Raw genomic sequence first — 15,292 nt, forward strand, 5'->3', positions numbered from 1 at the left:
GTGGTTCCTACAGCACAGACATATAGGGAAACTGCTCTTTCAGCAAATGCAGAATGAGAAACAAGGATATATTTTTGAGACAGGCAATTCACTTGAAAATAGATCAAGCAGTGATCATGCATCAGCAGATGTGAACAAGCAAATTATTTCTGTAATGAATGGAAATGTAGTTCCAGGTATTGGGACTTTTGCTGTTTATAGTATAGTATGGGCTGAAACTTTGAGCAGAGCAGTTTTTCTTGTGGGTTTTCCTACATAATCTTGATAAAATTTCTTTGGACAGGCTAATCTCCAAAAGCATTAACCCTCTCGGGGGGGGGGGGGGGGGGGGGGGGTGGGTCTAGTTTGCACTAAACTTTGTTAAAAAGGGTCAAGCAAGCAATCTCAGGAGAGGTGTCTCGTAGATGGGATGAACTTCCTGTCAAACATAGCTCTTTTTGTTTACCATAGAGAGAGAGCCAGAAGACTTTCAAGCCTTAGGCAGCTCTTACTGAAATACAGCTGAAAAAGGAGACAAATTCCAGCCCTAACACCTCTGTGTCTGCCACCCACCTAGAAAGATGAGAGTAATGCTTCCTTTGTGCACAGATACACTGACAATGCACATACCAAAACTGGTTGTGAAGCATTCATACTGTTGGTAGAAGAGTGTACAATTTTAGCTCATGATTTAATCAGAATTGATAGCAGTACACACACACACACACACACAGCATTTTACAATGGGTAAAATCATGCATCACAGCTATGTAAAGCTTTGTATAACTACACCTTCCTTCAAAGGTTTGCCTGTTTTGTTTCAGTTCACTGTTACTTTTTTGGAGCAATTTGTTCTTAGAGCAAGTTGAGGGAACATAAGGGGTTGGCAGCTGACCAAGTAAAGATCGTATGTTGCTGTTTTTTAGATGTTCTTTTCTGTGTAGTCTTACACGTGTAAACTATTTCTTGAGATCCATAAAGAATATGTATTACATATTAGTGTAAAGCTGCATTATTTTTCAGGATCAATGCCTTAGCTGTATAATCTGCTATCAATTGAAATATTAAAATAATCTATTATGTCTCCAACAGTATTAGCAGTTAGAGACTGCACAGCTTTCATTCTAATAATTCTGTTCTAAATGATTACCTATTTTTTTTTCCAGAAAGAAAATACAAATGTCTGAACACTCCAGATTATTGAAATGTATCTAACTCAAGATGAGTTCTTGAGTTCAAGGCTTCGTTTTTTTCCAGCATCTCTTCACAGCTTGATGACATGAGACTGTGTTCGAGTGGTCCCAGGATGAGGGAAGAGATGAGAATCTGGACTCCATTTTTCAGAAGACAGATTTATTATATTAAGATATATATTATATTAAAAATGCTATATTAAAACTACACTAAAGGAATAGAGAGAAAGGATTCATCAGAAGGCTAGACAAGAATAGGAAGGAATGAATAACAAAGGCTTGTGACTCTCAGAGAGTCTGACCCAGCTGCATCTTTGATTGGTCATTAATTAGAAACAACCAGCATGGACCAATCAAAGATGCACCTGTTGCATTCCACAGCAGCAGATAATTAACGTTTTTCTTTTCCTCTGAGGCTTCTCAGCTTCTCAGGAGAAAAAACCCTGGCAAAGGGATTTTTCAGAAAATATCATGGCGACAATGACATTTCTCCCTTTGTATATCATTCATGTAAGTTCTTGCTCCATGTCTATCTGAAGTGTTATCTGTAGTACTAGGAATAGATAATTGCCTCTATCCCAACTGTCAGACTCATGTGCTTCAGATACAAAGGAAATTCTGACCTAAAGGAAGCTTCACTCAGTTTGCTGGTGGGTGCTATAAGGACTTGATTTGACATTTGGAAGCCACTGCTTTGCTATGTTTTGTATTAGAACAGCTAAAACTTGAGAATCTCAATTTTGATAGTGGCAGGTTGCTGTAATAGAACATGAACTGGCCTTGCTTTATATTTCATTATTTTGTGACAAAGACATCTAGATTCTTAGAATACTTAAAGTGAGCAAAAAAAATTTCTTATCAGTAAAAATACAGTGGGCATAACATGCCAGTGGCTCAAACAGCAACGTCTCAAACACAGCTTTGGATATAAAAAAACCCCAGGAACTTTTTACCCATAGAGGGAAACACAGTTCATCAGAGTATTTAAATTTTTTTCCCACTTTTGTGGACATGGACACCTTCTCTGCCAAATTGAGAATTTCCACTGAAAATCTTGATTCTTGACAACATGATTGAAGGGGTTTGGCCTCAAACTGTATTCTGAGGGTCTTTATATGTACGTAAGGGCTTCAGGTAAGACACTAAATAAAATGTAGTGTGATATGGCCATGTCCATGAACTCATGGGCTTTTTACCCTTAAGGCTTTTACCTTCTTTCATTTTCTGGGCACAGTTTAAATGGTTGACCCAAAATTAGATGTCTATCTCACTACTATTGTCTCAGACAAGCTGGGGAGATGACAATGTTATCTCTGCTTTGAAACGGATTTTATTCTTCCAAAAAATGGATGAAGTCATACAAATAATAGCTACAACTTTTATTTTTACCCTCTTTTTGGAGCACATAAAATAAATCTCTTGCCAATGCTAAAAATAGAAAGGAGCATAGATGTAATGTACAGATTCAGTTTTTCAAAATCATGTCAGACAAAAGTTACATGGGTAGTAATGGTGACACCCAATATCTGCATTCCATTCATCTCTCTATTGAAATTGTTATATCTTCCTACACCCATTAATAGACTGGAATTCCTTATGTCCATTTCCTTTAAGGCAATTAGTGCATGCTTAGGATCTAGACTCTGATTTCAATGGTAGCTCATCCGTGCAAGGAGGACGTGGATGTTAAAGAGTAAATAGCCTAACAGAGCACCACTAAAGTAATTTAACAGAGCTAGTTGGATGGGGCTCTGAGCAATCTGGTCTAGTGAAAGGTGCAGCAGTCCATGGCAGAGGGGTTGGAACTAGGTGATCTTTAAAATCCTTTCCAATACAGGCTGTTTGAGGATTCTATAATAAGAAGAACTACAGTCTTACTGTAGTGATGCTCTCTAAGCTCATACATTCTCTGCCTCATGCTTGAGAACCTCGACCAGAATACTACCAAGGATGTGAGTGCCTAATCTGTATCAAAATAATACAGGTTAGAAGATTGATAACCAACCTCAGGGGAGACCTCTGTTATTCCAAACTGGGATAAACTCTGATGCAAAATGTTGATATTAAGGGAACGCAGCACTTCTTCCGATGGGAGCGCCTCAGAAATTCCTGGCTTCGTGTTCAGTGGGGACACAAACAGTTCCACACAGTTCTTCTTCCCCTAGTTAAAAAAAAAAAGAAAAAAGAAAAGGAAGCAAAATCATAGGAGGGGGCTGGTATTAATCTCTGCTTTCTGTAGATTGCAACTATAATTCCAAAGGCAAAAGCATGGAGTATAAAGGTTGCAACCTGCTCTGTCAGCACAGCATACCTTTTGCCTGTCTCTGTAAATACCAGCAGACTGTGGAAGAAAATGCAAAACCTATAGGTGGGTATGAGTGCTTTGTCTCAATCAATATTGACGAGGTAGACTTTTCCTGAGTCTAGTATACAATCAATGTAACGTAGTGATATAGGAGGAGCCATGGGATGGGGTCAACGGTAATGTGCCAGCAGGGATTTTAGCAGGTAGTTCATCTGAGCTAAGCTGAAATAGGAATGCTTAGCATAATGCTGTGATATTTGGACATTACTTTCTAGTCCCTTCTCAACATATGGCAGACACATAACACATAAAGTCCTCTTAGTTGAGTGCAGTGCAATTTAATATGGTCCAACAAAATTAAAGGAGCAGGGAAGTTTTGTTAGCACTTAATGGGTGACCTGAGGATGTCCACTCCCTTACCCACTAATTCTTGCCTTGGTGTCTTTGATGCAGTCCTGGCAGCCTAAGAGGTTCTGTATTAGAAATGCCAGTGATGCCCACTCTGTTTCAAGGTAGCAAAAGGAAAGAGAGTTTCTCTGTTGTGACAGACTTGAACAGCACATGAGACAGCTCTGATGTCCAAACAGGATGTGGGAACCCTGTCTACCCAGGGCTATGGCCAGCGTAGCTGACACTGTGGAGCAGATTCCAAATCTGGGGGATTCCACACACATGAGGTAGGCATGGAGCTGCTCCCTGTATTGCTGCCTGGGCAGGCAAGAACCTCACCAATTTGGTTATTTGCTATTCATCATTATGGGATGGGAGAGATCAGTTCAAACAGGGATAATCTTGATTTCCCCTGCCTCCTTCCCATCACCTTGAATATGTATCATTATCTCTACTGAAGTGAAGAAAAAGACATCTTTTGCTATTCTTAAAGTACCTTTGCATGAAGTACTCTTTGCATAAAATACTCCTTGCATTCAAAATAGAGCTGCACAGAAAGAGACTATTTCAAACATGTTTGCCCTAAATCTGTCCTCTGTGCTCTCACATGTGCTGCTGGTCCATCTGCTCAATAAGAATGATAAGGACACTGGCTACCAGTGATTTGAGGCTCTGACAGTCTCTGAGTCTCTGACGTGGGAAGGGGACTCCCCTGCGTGCAGGTCACAGGCACCAGGCAAGGCTTGGTGGGTATGCAGCATTCCCAGTGGTTTGTGCCTCCACTGTTTATGAGTTTCTCTATCCCATAAAAGGACCTTTATGGGAGGAGGATGTACTGGAAAGGTTAAGGAGACACTGGAAATAGTAAGTTAATATTTCCTGGCATCTGTGTAACATGTAAGAGGTTAGCAGGCTGTCTGCTCCCTCTGCGTCCATCTACATCCCGGCTTCCAGACTCCTGATCACTTCTGAGAGCTGCTCACTTGGGAGTGAGTGCCCCCACCTGACTTCAGTTGCCTACCTCCAAAAGTCAGCAGAGAGGGACTGGCATCTCTTAATCCATCCTAATATAATTGGATGGATCCCAGTGCCTCTTCTCCAGCAGTTACCATCCTCTCTACTGCTGTTACAGGGAGCCTAGATGAGTAGTTTAGAAACAACACACAGAAACAAGGCAAGATTAATTTTGATGTGCTCTGCTTGCTTGCCAGCACTCTGTGTGAGAGGAACTGTCTCATGCTAGAAGGATGAAAAGCGGCAATAATGTCTCCTAAGATGTATTCATCTTCCTTGTGAATTTTGACTGTGTGTGATTTTTAGAGCAAATAGGGAAAAGTTTGCTTGCTTTCTTATATAGCTGAAATATTGACCCACAGAAGAACTTTTACAGGTGTTGAAAAGACTACTAAATAATAGTGCTTACTGTATTCTGGGCTATATGCAGGTGCAAAATGACATTATCTCTTCCCTTAAATCATAAATGAGAGGAGAAAGCAAAATGTAGTGGAGCCAGTAGGAAAATAAACAGCATATTTCTTCTGTTTATTTACATAATTTCTAAGGAGCATAGTAAGAAAGCTATTAGGTGATTCAGTATATGGAAATACATATCTCAGACTCCAAAACATTTCTCATTTAATTGTGCTTTTCTCTGAATATGTCTTTAAGCCTTTCATTCTGGTCAATGCAGGGGACAAATGAAATTTATCATCACTTGTCACGAATGAGTGAGATTCCTGAAGAACATGGAAAGGGCTGCAGTGCATTCCTATTGATCTTTCTCGCTGTATTTTTTGTGAGATTTTTTCTCACAGAGACATTTCTTGAAGGAGTTTTATAATCCTTTTTGATGTATACAATCCTATCAAGCTTTCAAGGCAGAAAATACTTTTATGCTGAATCTGTCAGTTTTCTTCCCTAATATTCAACCTGCACGTAGAATAAAAAACCTCTTCTTCCCTCTGCAAAGGGAATTGAAGGCTAGCAATACACACATGATGTTGGGTTTTCTTGCTTCATGGAAAAATTGTCATAAAAAGACAACAGTGTTATTAAGTATGCATACACAAAAAAACATATAATGACAGTTGATTAAAAAATCTTTTTGCTAGAAGCAAATTTATCACCATCTTTTGCCAGTAGGATACTGTAGTCTACAAGATCACTTCTGAGGACAGATTATTATAGCAGAATAACAAAGCATGAATATTAATATTGTAGATGACATTTAATTTACTAATGCAAAGTCTGAGGATAAATTGTGAAGATGCCTTTGAAAGGATGAATCACGTGTATTTTTTGAGCAATATTCAACCTTTGAGAAACAAAACATGGATAAGGTGTGAACATGAAAAAGAACTGCATTGGAATGAAAACCAAGGGATAAGCAATCTGCTTATGAATAGGACAAAAGAGAGATTTATCTGTCTTAGCTGAGAATGGTGTATTTTCAAAGGAGAATTTAAATGATTTTGTAATGGGGATCTATTTTTCTGTAGTGCAGTTGAAGAAAGGGAATAATAAGTATTTTTCTGTCCCATTTAATTGCACTCTTCCATAGCGACAGGAAAATTAATATAAGAGAATTTAAATAAACAGGTACAGATTTTTGGTACATACAATGAGTCTGTTGATATGAACTTGCTGAGGTAACAGTCCCAGTGCTGCTGCCACTCCTTGGCGAAATATCCGAAGCAATGTGATATTCAGCTTGTTTACATCCATTTGCAGTGTCTGAAAAACAAAATCGGTTCAAATGAACTCCTTGTCCAAGACATTTAATTCTCAAGATGACATATCTCTGGGGCTTTTCACTAATTGTTGTTGGGTTTTTTTCCTGTAACAATAATCTGTGTAATCTATGTGCATCACAATATATAATAGGTCCAAAGGTACATTTCAGTACCTTAAATGCTATTCATTAGCAAAGTACCACCTTTGCCCAAGTACGATCCGAATGGTTTCCAGATGGTTTTGGCTTAATTCCTCGGACAAGTCACAGTGTTAAAGATAACACAATTGCTACCTTAGAAATGAAAGTTAAGTATTAAATATCAATGCATCCTTAAAGAATGAGATGTTGAGTTTGCACAATGAAGATTTCTTTGGAATATTGTCTTAGCCTATCTCCCTGAAGGTGAAGAATGAGTCACACATGGTGAAATCATACAATTTTAATTTTGATTAGCAGTTTCTGAGATCAGAAATGAAACATTCTGGATACATTCCCCATGTTTGAATTTCCTAAAGCTTCCTCATCCAAGTCACAGCATGAGATAAACTATAGCACTGAAGCATTTTCTTTCCCTGTGTTAGAATTATAGTGAATTTTAGAAGTTTCCTCAAGTTCAGATCCTTTTTGAGAAGTCAGTGGAATTTTACCCAAGAAATAATTCAGGATCAAATCTTCTGTGTCCAAGAAGACCCAGATATTGGGTCTTCACATGATGTCTGATAGACAGGACTTTCCTGTGGTACTTAAGAGTCTGCCTCTTTGTTTTCATAACCCTTTGTTTTCATATATCAGACAGCCACAGGATTCCAATGCTTCTGGCTACTTCTGACTTAGGAAGTTACTAAGTTCTGCCTGAGCCAGTTGACTCAAGATAAAAAAGATTTTTATTTTAAATTTCCTATATAGAGCCACGGGCCAGCTTCCTGCTCTGAGGAACCAAGCAGGTGTTCTTCCTTCCTAACCCAGAGCTGCATAAAGAGAATTAAATATCCGTGGGTGAGATATCACATTAGGAATATGGTTACGGTTCAGAAAGAAAGGAAACATTTATCTTTAAGAAAAGCAACATCACACATTTTGACTGTTGTTCTTTATCAGTGTTTATAAGCTACAACATAAAACCATAAAATATTTGCTTTCCTTTTCCACAATCTATTTGATTTTTCTGTCAGTACTGAGTGGTTTTCTTTCTTTTCTTTCCTTTTTCTCATTTTTTTACACTACTGGGATTGTCAGGTCTTGATGCATGATATCTGCTCTTACCACACTACTGAGCTTCAATTCAGTCGGAAGTATTACAAGATCCTTCCACTTAAATACCCTTTCTACCCCACCATTTTCAAAATGCAAAATCTTCTCATTGCTTCTTCTTTGACAAGACATCCTCAGTGGTTACAAAACTGCTCAAACTTTATCACTGAAATAGAGAGATGTCTTGCGAGGGGACATGTGGAGGTCTAACAGATGTGAGCACTTTTTCTTCTGTACCTCAGACTGACTCATGGAACACCCAACAAGAATTGGTTTGGAGCTTTAAAGCTGTGACTGCACTGAGATGACCTGGTCTGAAGGTCTTGAGTAAATGAGAAAGGGAGTTGCTCCTGAAATAGAAAGACTGTCGTCAGGGTCCTTGGAGATACGTTAGATGGCATAAAGAGTGTCCAACCTGGTGTTATGGAGTTAATAATAACTGTTGTTACTAAGCAAAATTAGCAGGCATAAAATCAAAATACATTCATTTAAACATACTTGATCCAGGTATTGTAACACATTAATAGAGATATTATTAAATAGTGTGTTAAAATCTCACTGATAAAGACATGGAAATGAAAAAGACAGAAAAATATCTAGCTTCAGAGGAAATAGAAGACCTTACAGAGCCTATAAAAAGGTAATAAATTCTCATTGATTTAGCATGCTGGGATTGTGGTTCATCATATCCAGGGACAGTAAAATGTGGTGAAACTCCATTATCTTCAGGAGAGTTACATTTCTGCCTAGCAGGTCTGAATTTGGTTCACTGTGCTCTTTAACAAATATTCATCCCCAGCTGCAGTGTGTGTGTATGTAACAGCTACCCTGTCCTTCGTGGTCCTGGGGGAAGCCTGAAGACCTCAGCTCTCTGTCAGTCTGGCATCAGCCTGCTTAAAAATCTCACCTGGCCTTGCACACAGAAATTACAGGACCCTTTTAGAAAACTTCCTAAGAAATTTGCCCTTAAGCCTTACCTCAGGATGCATCTTCTGCAGCTGTAAAGATTTTTTTCTTTTCTTTTTTTTTTTGACTTTTCATCCCAAAAAAAGCCCAAGAAATATCTAAGAAAAAAAATCTCACATTGATTATAAGAACCTTGCTTTGCTGTTCACTGAATGGATCTGCTTCTCCTTTTCTGCTGACAGTGTAAATCTTAGCTCCTTGGAAATTATAGCAAAAAATTAAGTAAGAGTATTACAGGTTACCTTTTTCTACTTCAGACAGCACATGGGAGTGCATTTGACTCTTCCTGTCAAAAGGAAAACAAGCAATCCAGAATCTGTCACTTTAGGAATGGAATTTCTAACTCAATCAATGAAAGGTAATTTACATAAATGCTTGATGGAATCTCAAGAGCACCTACTTAAGAGTGAGGAGAACATGACAGATGTGCTCTGTGCTCTCTATTATCCCTTTTTGGTATTGTATTCATAAAAGGATAAAGCAGCAGTGGACTAAACTGGAGATGTATAAATTCATCACACTGTGGTGAACTCTGGGTGCTTACAGTAAATGACAGGAACAGGGCAAGATTACAGTCTTTTCCCCAGTTCCTTCTGACAAGATCACAGCTAATTTATGTCTATTCAGCATAGGCATCAGGTCTCCTCAATAACAACAACGTTATCAGACTGGTCTGAGATGAAGGCAACACTTGGGGGCATTATATTCTTGACTCTCGCATGTGCCTCCTGAAGGTGACTGAAATTTCAGTCTGACCTGAAGGTCTGATGTGAAATTGCCTTTCTGCAAATTTTTAAGTATAACAATTTTTTGTTGAGAAAAATTAGTCAGAAAAAAAAAGAAAAAGAAAAGAAAGAATATAGAAAAGAGAAAGGGAAAAAAAGTCTTAAATGTTACTATCATAAAATTTTCAAAATGTTATAAATATTTAAATATTTTAATATGATTGTGCCATTCTGATGGCATGCCTAGATACCATTTTGACTATAGTCCACAAAGGTAAGAGATTAGGACAGGAAACTGCTAATGGATGAAGTACAACAGCAATAATACCTGTACTTAGACAAACAATATGACGTGTCATTATTAAGAGAATCACTCGTACAATGGAAACCTGACAAGCCATTTACAGGTTATAATTACAAAAATTAAATCCATGAGTACTAATACCACCTGCAAAAAAAAAAAAAAAAGGAAATTAACCTCTGTAAAGTAATCCATCTAAATAAATAAAACAAGCGTTAACATAGATACACAAGTTATGTCTTACTGTGTTCCTCTAGCTGCTCCTTTTGCTTTGGAAAAGAAAGGGCTGAAACATCCCAGTAAGACAGCAGTCATCCTTTACCTTTGCTCATCTGCAGTGTTTATCATGGATTGCAACCACCTCCCCAAGGAGGTTATGATTTTGAATCAGCTGCTCTGTTGGCAATAGCGACTTGTTGAGCCCAGAGGCGAACCCCCTGGATGGCTCATTTTCCTGAGCAATTACCCACCTGGATATTGCAACTGTGGCGACGGTTTCTAGGTTCCTCTGATCCGAGTAAAAAAGGTAGTTTGAACTGAAATAGTTTTCTGCTTGTACTAGAAAACTTGGGAAGACAGAGTTCCAGAAAGGGAAACTCAACACAGATGTCCAATCCAAAGATCATTCACAAATGTCATCCTACAAGGGGCTTTTTAATAAAGATCATCATGTTAAAGGGACAAAAGAAAATCTCTAACATGAAAGGGAATGTGTGAACAGAGTCTGAAATAATATTTTTAGAATATTACAATAAATCTTAATTTGCCAGATCAGGTTCTGCTTCTTAAGAAAAATTCAGAGAAGCACCTGCTTCTTACATTTTCCTTATCATCAATTATATCCTTTCTGCAATGAGCTTCAAATATACAATTCCATTTCTATGAATTGTTGCTCCCCCCAAAACTCCTTCTGATTGTACCACCACAGATGTTTTCTCAAACCTCCAGCTAAACTGATTATGCAGAACCAAAATAATCAAAGATAAAGAGATTAAAGGTGAAAGTATACATCTTAGCCACACTTTTATGAAAAAAGATGAAAACTAAATCAACAGATTATACATGATAGGAATTTTACATACTTAAGGGCCGCTGGGTAGTGAGTTCTATTTTGTGCTAAAACAAAATTAAAAACAAACACACTTATTTACTTAAGCCAAACAAGTGAGAGAACTCAGAAAAGAGTTTTCTTACCTGCCTGTGCTCCAGTTATTTATATATGGTTTTAAAAATTCAACAAAAATGCTACAAAATGGGAGGATTTTCTGCACTAAAGCAAATATTGCTCTCTGGCCAAGCTGTGGGTCCCCCTATCTGAGCACCTCGATCCGCTGCCTGCATAGTTCATCAGTGCCACAGTGTTGCATCCTGTCACTCTCATCAGACAGCCTCATCTGTACAACCAAAATAAGGATATATTTATCAGGAGGGAAGTTGAAAGTGTTGCAGATTAATTTGTACAGCTGTGGTGCAGGACTACAACAAACATATCAAAAAATTGTGAAAATACCTGCATTTTCATTCTTTTTCTCCCCCTAAACACATTAGATTTTCCTTCCTACACTGTTCAATATTTGAGATTGCAGTTGCATTGGGCATCAGGTGAGCCCCTTTGAGTGGCTCAGGCGCCTGATTTACACCCACAGAAGATTTTGGCTTTCTAAAATTATGTGAGTCATGTGTCACAGCAACTTTAGTGTCTCAGGCAGTCCATGAATCACATGGGAGGCAGTACATCCCTAGCCAGAATTATGCAACTACAACATTGCATTTTGCCAAGTGCCACTCCAAAGGAACTTTGCCCTAAGCCAAACTGGTATCTCAGGTGCATTTACTCCTCTCCCATTTACCTCTCCCACTACCATATGATCTTCTCAAAGAGGAAAGACCTGCCCTTTTATGAGGTCTACATTAAACTTTGAATTATGTCTGTAAACTAAGATAAAATTCTCATGAGTACAAAATCAATTATTCTTAGTGATTAATTAAAGTAGCTTCATATTTCTGTGTATCAGCAGTTGTCTTCAGTGACCTACTCAAACTTTCATACATAATATATTTGTGCTAAAACACAATATGACTAGAAATATCAATCTTAGGACATTTAAATACTTCCAATGTCAGGGAGCAATTATTGAATAAAGTGCAGCGAAAATCATCAGGAACAGTAGAAAAATTACAGGCATACGCTTGAGTTTATAAAAATCAGTGAAAAGCAAAGAGAAACACTCTCGACCTGGAACATGCTTCTGTTTAAGTCATCCATTTTCTATTGAGGAGACACTGAGGCTGCAGAATATGCAAAACTGCCAAACAATCCCAAATATCATATGTAGACTGCAAAAATATAAGTGCTTGTCCAAATAGTATTTGAGTGATAAGAAAATAAAGCTTTAAGTTGGTTCTGTATAAGTATTAGGAAAAAAGTGACAGGAATAGGTTACTTTGATTGCTTCAAGTCCTGATTAGTCCAGGGAAGTTTAGTATATTTGTATGTTGCTTTTCAAGATGTGACAATGTATAATTTCACTCATATTTTTGCTAGGAAAAAGACCCAATCCACATCTGTTATGAAAAATCTTTGTTTAAAGTAAGCATACTATTTCCTGGAATTATACATTTCTCATATAGTATTAAATAGCAATTTTGGCTCTTGATCAATGTTTCATGAAAGCACATACATTAAAATATTTATATGTTATGAGCTCTATAGAATAAATCAAAGACAGAAGTAACACTCATGAGAAATATAGGGTTAATCCAATTAGTCCAGATAGCTGTATGGTCTCCCCTCAAAGTGATTTCCAAGTGAATGTTAATTAAAATATGAGAAAGTGAAAATTTATGGATCAAAGCAGTCTTTTCCACACTGCAATTAATCCGCAGACTCCACCACAGGAAGCTGCAGAGGCCAAAGACTGAATATGAGGTCAGAATAGGGCTGAGTGCTTATATGGACATTGCAAGTCACATATGTTCCTGGAAACTGTACAGAAGACATACTTCAAGCCTTGTCATACAGTTGGCTATCATACTCTAACTGTCAGAAACTAAGATGAACCCTAGTGCTACAACAGAAGAATGTTCTCAGATTGCTGTCGTGAGGTTTGAGTGCTGCCCACCATCCTGGGCTAGAAACTGGGTTTCATTCCAGTCCTGTTTGCACGGGTGGTATCAGCTGTAAACGATCCTAGAGACTGCTGCATCACAGAGGTTGAAGACACCATATCAGCTGTTGAGGTGATGCCAGGGCACTCCACTGGCATCCACTGCTCAGACTGGCAAAGCTTTCCTGGAGGTGGGCGCATGATATGACTAAACTGCTTTGCCTCAGCTGTGTGACAGATTTACATTTCTTTTTACAGGGAGAAGAACTAATTTCTCAAGTGAGATCAGCTGATTTGGGGCTGATGTGATCAATTCTGCAGGAAGCATCAACATAAGAGTGAGAAACATTCCATCTGTGACATCTGGCTCTTGGCCACAATTCCCTCACTGAGCTTTCTTGCACTTGGGCAGTGAGTCAGTCAGCTATAGGAAGACTTTAGGACCTTCATTGATGATTGAAGTGTACAAGAATGAAATTCAGCCCAGTAAGTACAAGGTTTGTTAATACCTGTCTTCAAGAGGTGCACTTTGATTTCTATCAGTCCTATGTTTTGCATTAACCTCTGGGCTTGCAATCTCTAAGAAAAGATAAGAGCCAGCTCTTCCAGTGTGATACCACAAGGTAATGTGGATTGACTGATCACATCTAATGAGAAGACACAGAATAGTTTTCTTTATTCCAAAGGAAATCTCAAAAGGTTTATTATTTCATTCTCCTGGCTTCTGAATTGTGCGGGTCATTCCTGTACCACAATGTGAGGTAGTTAGTGGGGCGAGCCTGAAACCATGTGTTACACTGTCCTCACAATGCTCGCTGCACTCAGTTCCCTTTACCTCTTTCCTGTGGTGTCATTAATGCATCAATCATTAACCACATATTTGGAAGTCAGAAGGTATGTACAGGTTCCAAACACTGAATGCACTGCAGATTTTGAGAAACTATTATTCCATAGTCCCTACAACTCAGTAGGGGAGTTGCCTTATTCAAAGGCCAGTAAGGTTAATAGGATCTGTCCTGAGTGAGAGTGTTGCAGAATCCCATATCCTAAATGCCCAGGGGATGCATGCTTGTCATTGTTGAGGGGCTGTAGGAGAGGAGAAGGAAAAGTTATCTACTGTCCATGGGACACCAGTTTGATGCAGCCTCACCATTAAATAATACCAATACCAGCAGGTCTCTGGACTGTGGGAGCCCTTTGGAAGGGGAAGGGAGAAGAGTAGGAGGCTGCAGTAGTCCTCTTGTTCTTCATGGCTATTTTTAAAAATTTGACAGCTATTTTTAAAAATATTAAACTGGGAGTGCTTGCAATTACTGCCAATTGATTACTAGTATGGATAAGGGGCTGAAATGTTGCTATGCCTCTGGCCTTAGCAAGTCTGCCTCAGTTGTACTGCTACAGTTCTATGCCTATAAATGGGAATTACAGAATTTGACTCTTCTGAGGATTTTTTATATTTTAGTAAGATGGAGGTCAGATATCTAGAATACAACTTTTCAGCTTCTTTCACAGACAATTTTACTGTTGCCCCCAAAAGTTACTTCCTGTCTTTTTTAAAATTAGGATCTGCATACCTTCAAGGACTGGGATTTTCTTAATCACAAAGTATTTCAGTTTTCTTAAAATAAGAGCTGAAGTTAATTTCAAAGCTCTAATAGTTTTCTAGGCTTTTTCCTGCATCCATCCACCTCTCCCTGCCCTCCTCCCTTATAGCAGACAGTTGCAAAGAACAAGATGATGGAAAAGCACAAGACAATGCAGAGATTTGGAAACACAAAGAGAGCTGGGAGAGCTCAGCTGAACACTATTTCAACCTTTTTGTTCTTTGAGAGGCATGTATAATGAGCTCCATAAAATTGTCCTATCTGTCCTTATTCAATATTGGCAAAAAATTTATTCCCTGCATTGCAAAAGAAATTCATGGTGCTATTATGTCCAGTACAACTTTTATGCACAGCATGATTGTACCAGTCACATCCTATTTCATCATCCCAAAGCCAGCTGTAATCCTCAGAGCAAACAGATCCTTTTGAGCCTGCTCAGCACAGCACTTTAGAATATGTTTGGTTTTTTCGGCCAATTATTAAACTTCTAGGTAAAGCCAGTGTAAAGTTCTAAATGTCAGAAACCCAGTATTGTTTCTTCTTGCTCTTTTTGTAAAATCCTTATTTCAGCTATTAATTCTGTCCAATTATTAAATCTCTAGGTAGAGCCAGTGTAAAGTTCTAAATGCCAGAAACCCAGTATTGTTTCTTCTTGCTCTTTTTGAAAAACCATCATTTCAGCTATTTATTTCTAAATGATTTTTAGTTACTGAAGTTTGAATTCCCATTACAACTTT

At 38.3% G+C, this 15,292-nt stretch overlaps 1 protein-coding gene across 2 annotated transcripts in view; it reads right to left on the reverse strand.

Moving 5' to 3' along the window:
* The window catches only part of PTPRR (protein tyrosine phosphatase receptor type R), a 136,395-nt gene that overhangs the window by 63,654 nt on the left and 57,449 nt on the right, over window positions 1-15,292 (reverse strand). The window contains exons 1-3 of one of the 2 annotated variants that reach the window (XM_038155663.1): window positions 10,089-10,883; window positions 6,487-6,600; window positions 3,178-3,333 (exon numbers count right to left, since the gene is read on the reverse strand). In XM_038155663.1, coding sequence (XP_038011591.1) covers window positions 3,178-3,333; window positions 6,487-6,591 — 261 coding nt within the window. In that variant the 5' untranslated portion in view covers window positions 6,592-6,600; window positions 10,089-10,883. Of the gene's footprint in view, window positions 1-3,177; window positions 3,334-6,486; window positions 6,601-10,088; window positions 10,884-15,292 lie in introns of those variants that run through there. The other variant, XM_038155661.1, reaches the window with a different exon arrangement.

Source organism: Motacilla alba, chromosome 1A, assembly GCF_015832195.1.
Source record: "Motacilla alba alba isolate MOTALB_02 chromosome 1A, Motacilla_alba_V1.0_pri, whole genome shotgun sequence".
In the NCBI taxonomy this organism is placed as follows: Eukaryota; Metazoa; Chordata; class Aves; order Passeriformes; family Motacillidae; genus Motacilla; species Motacilla alba.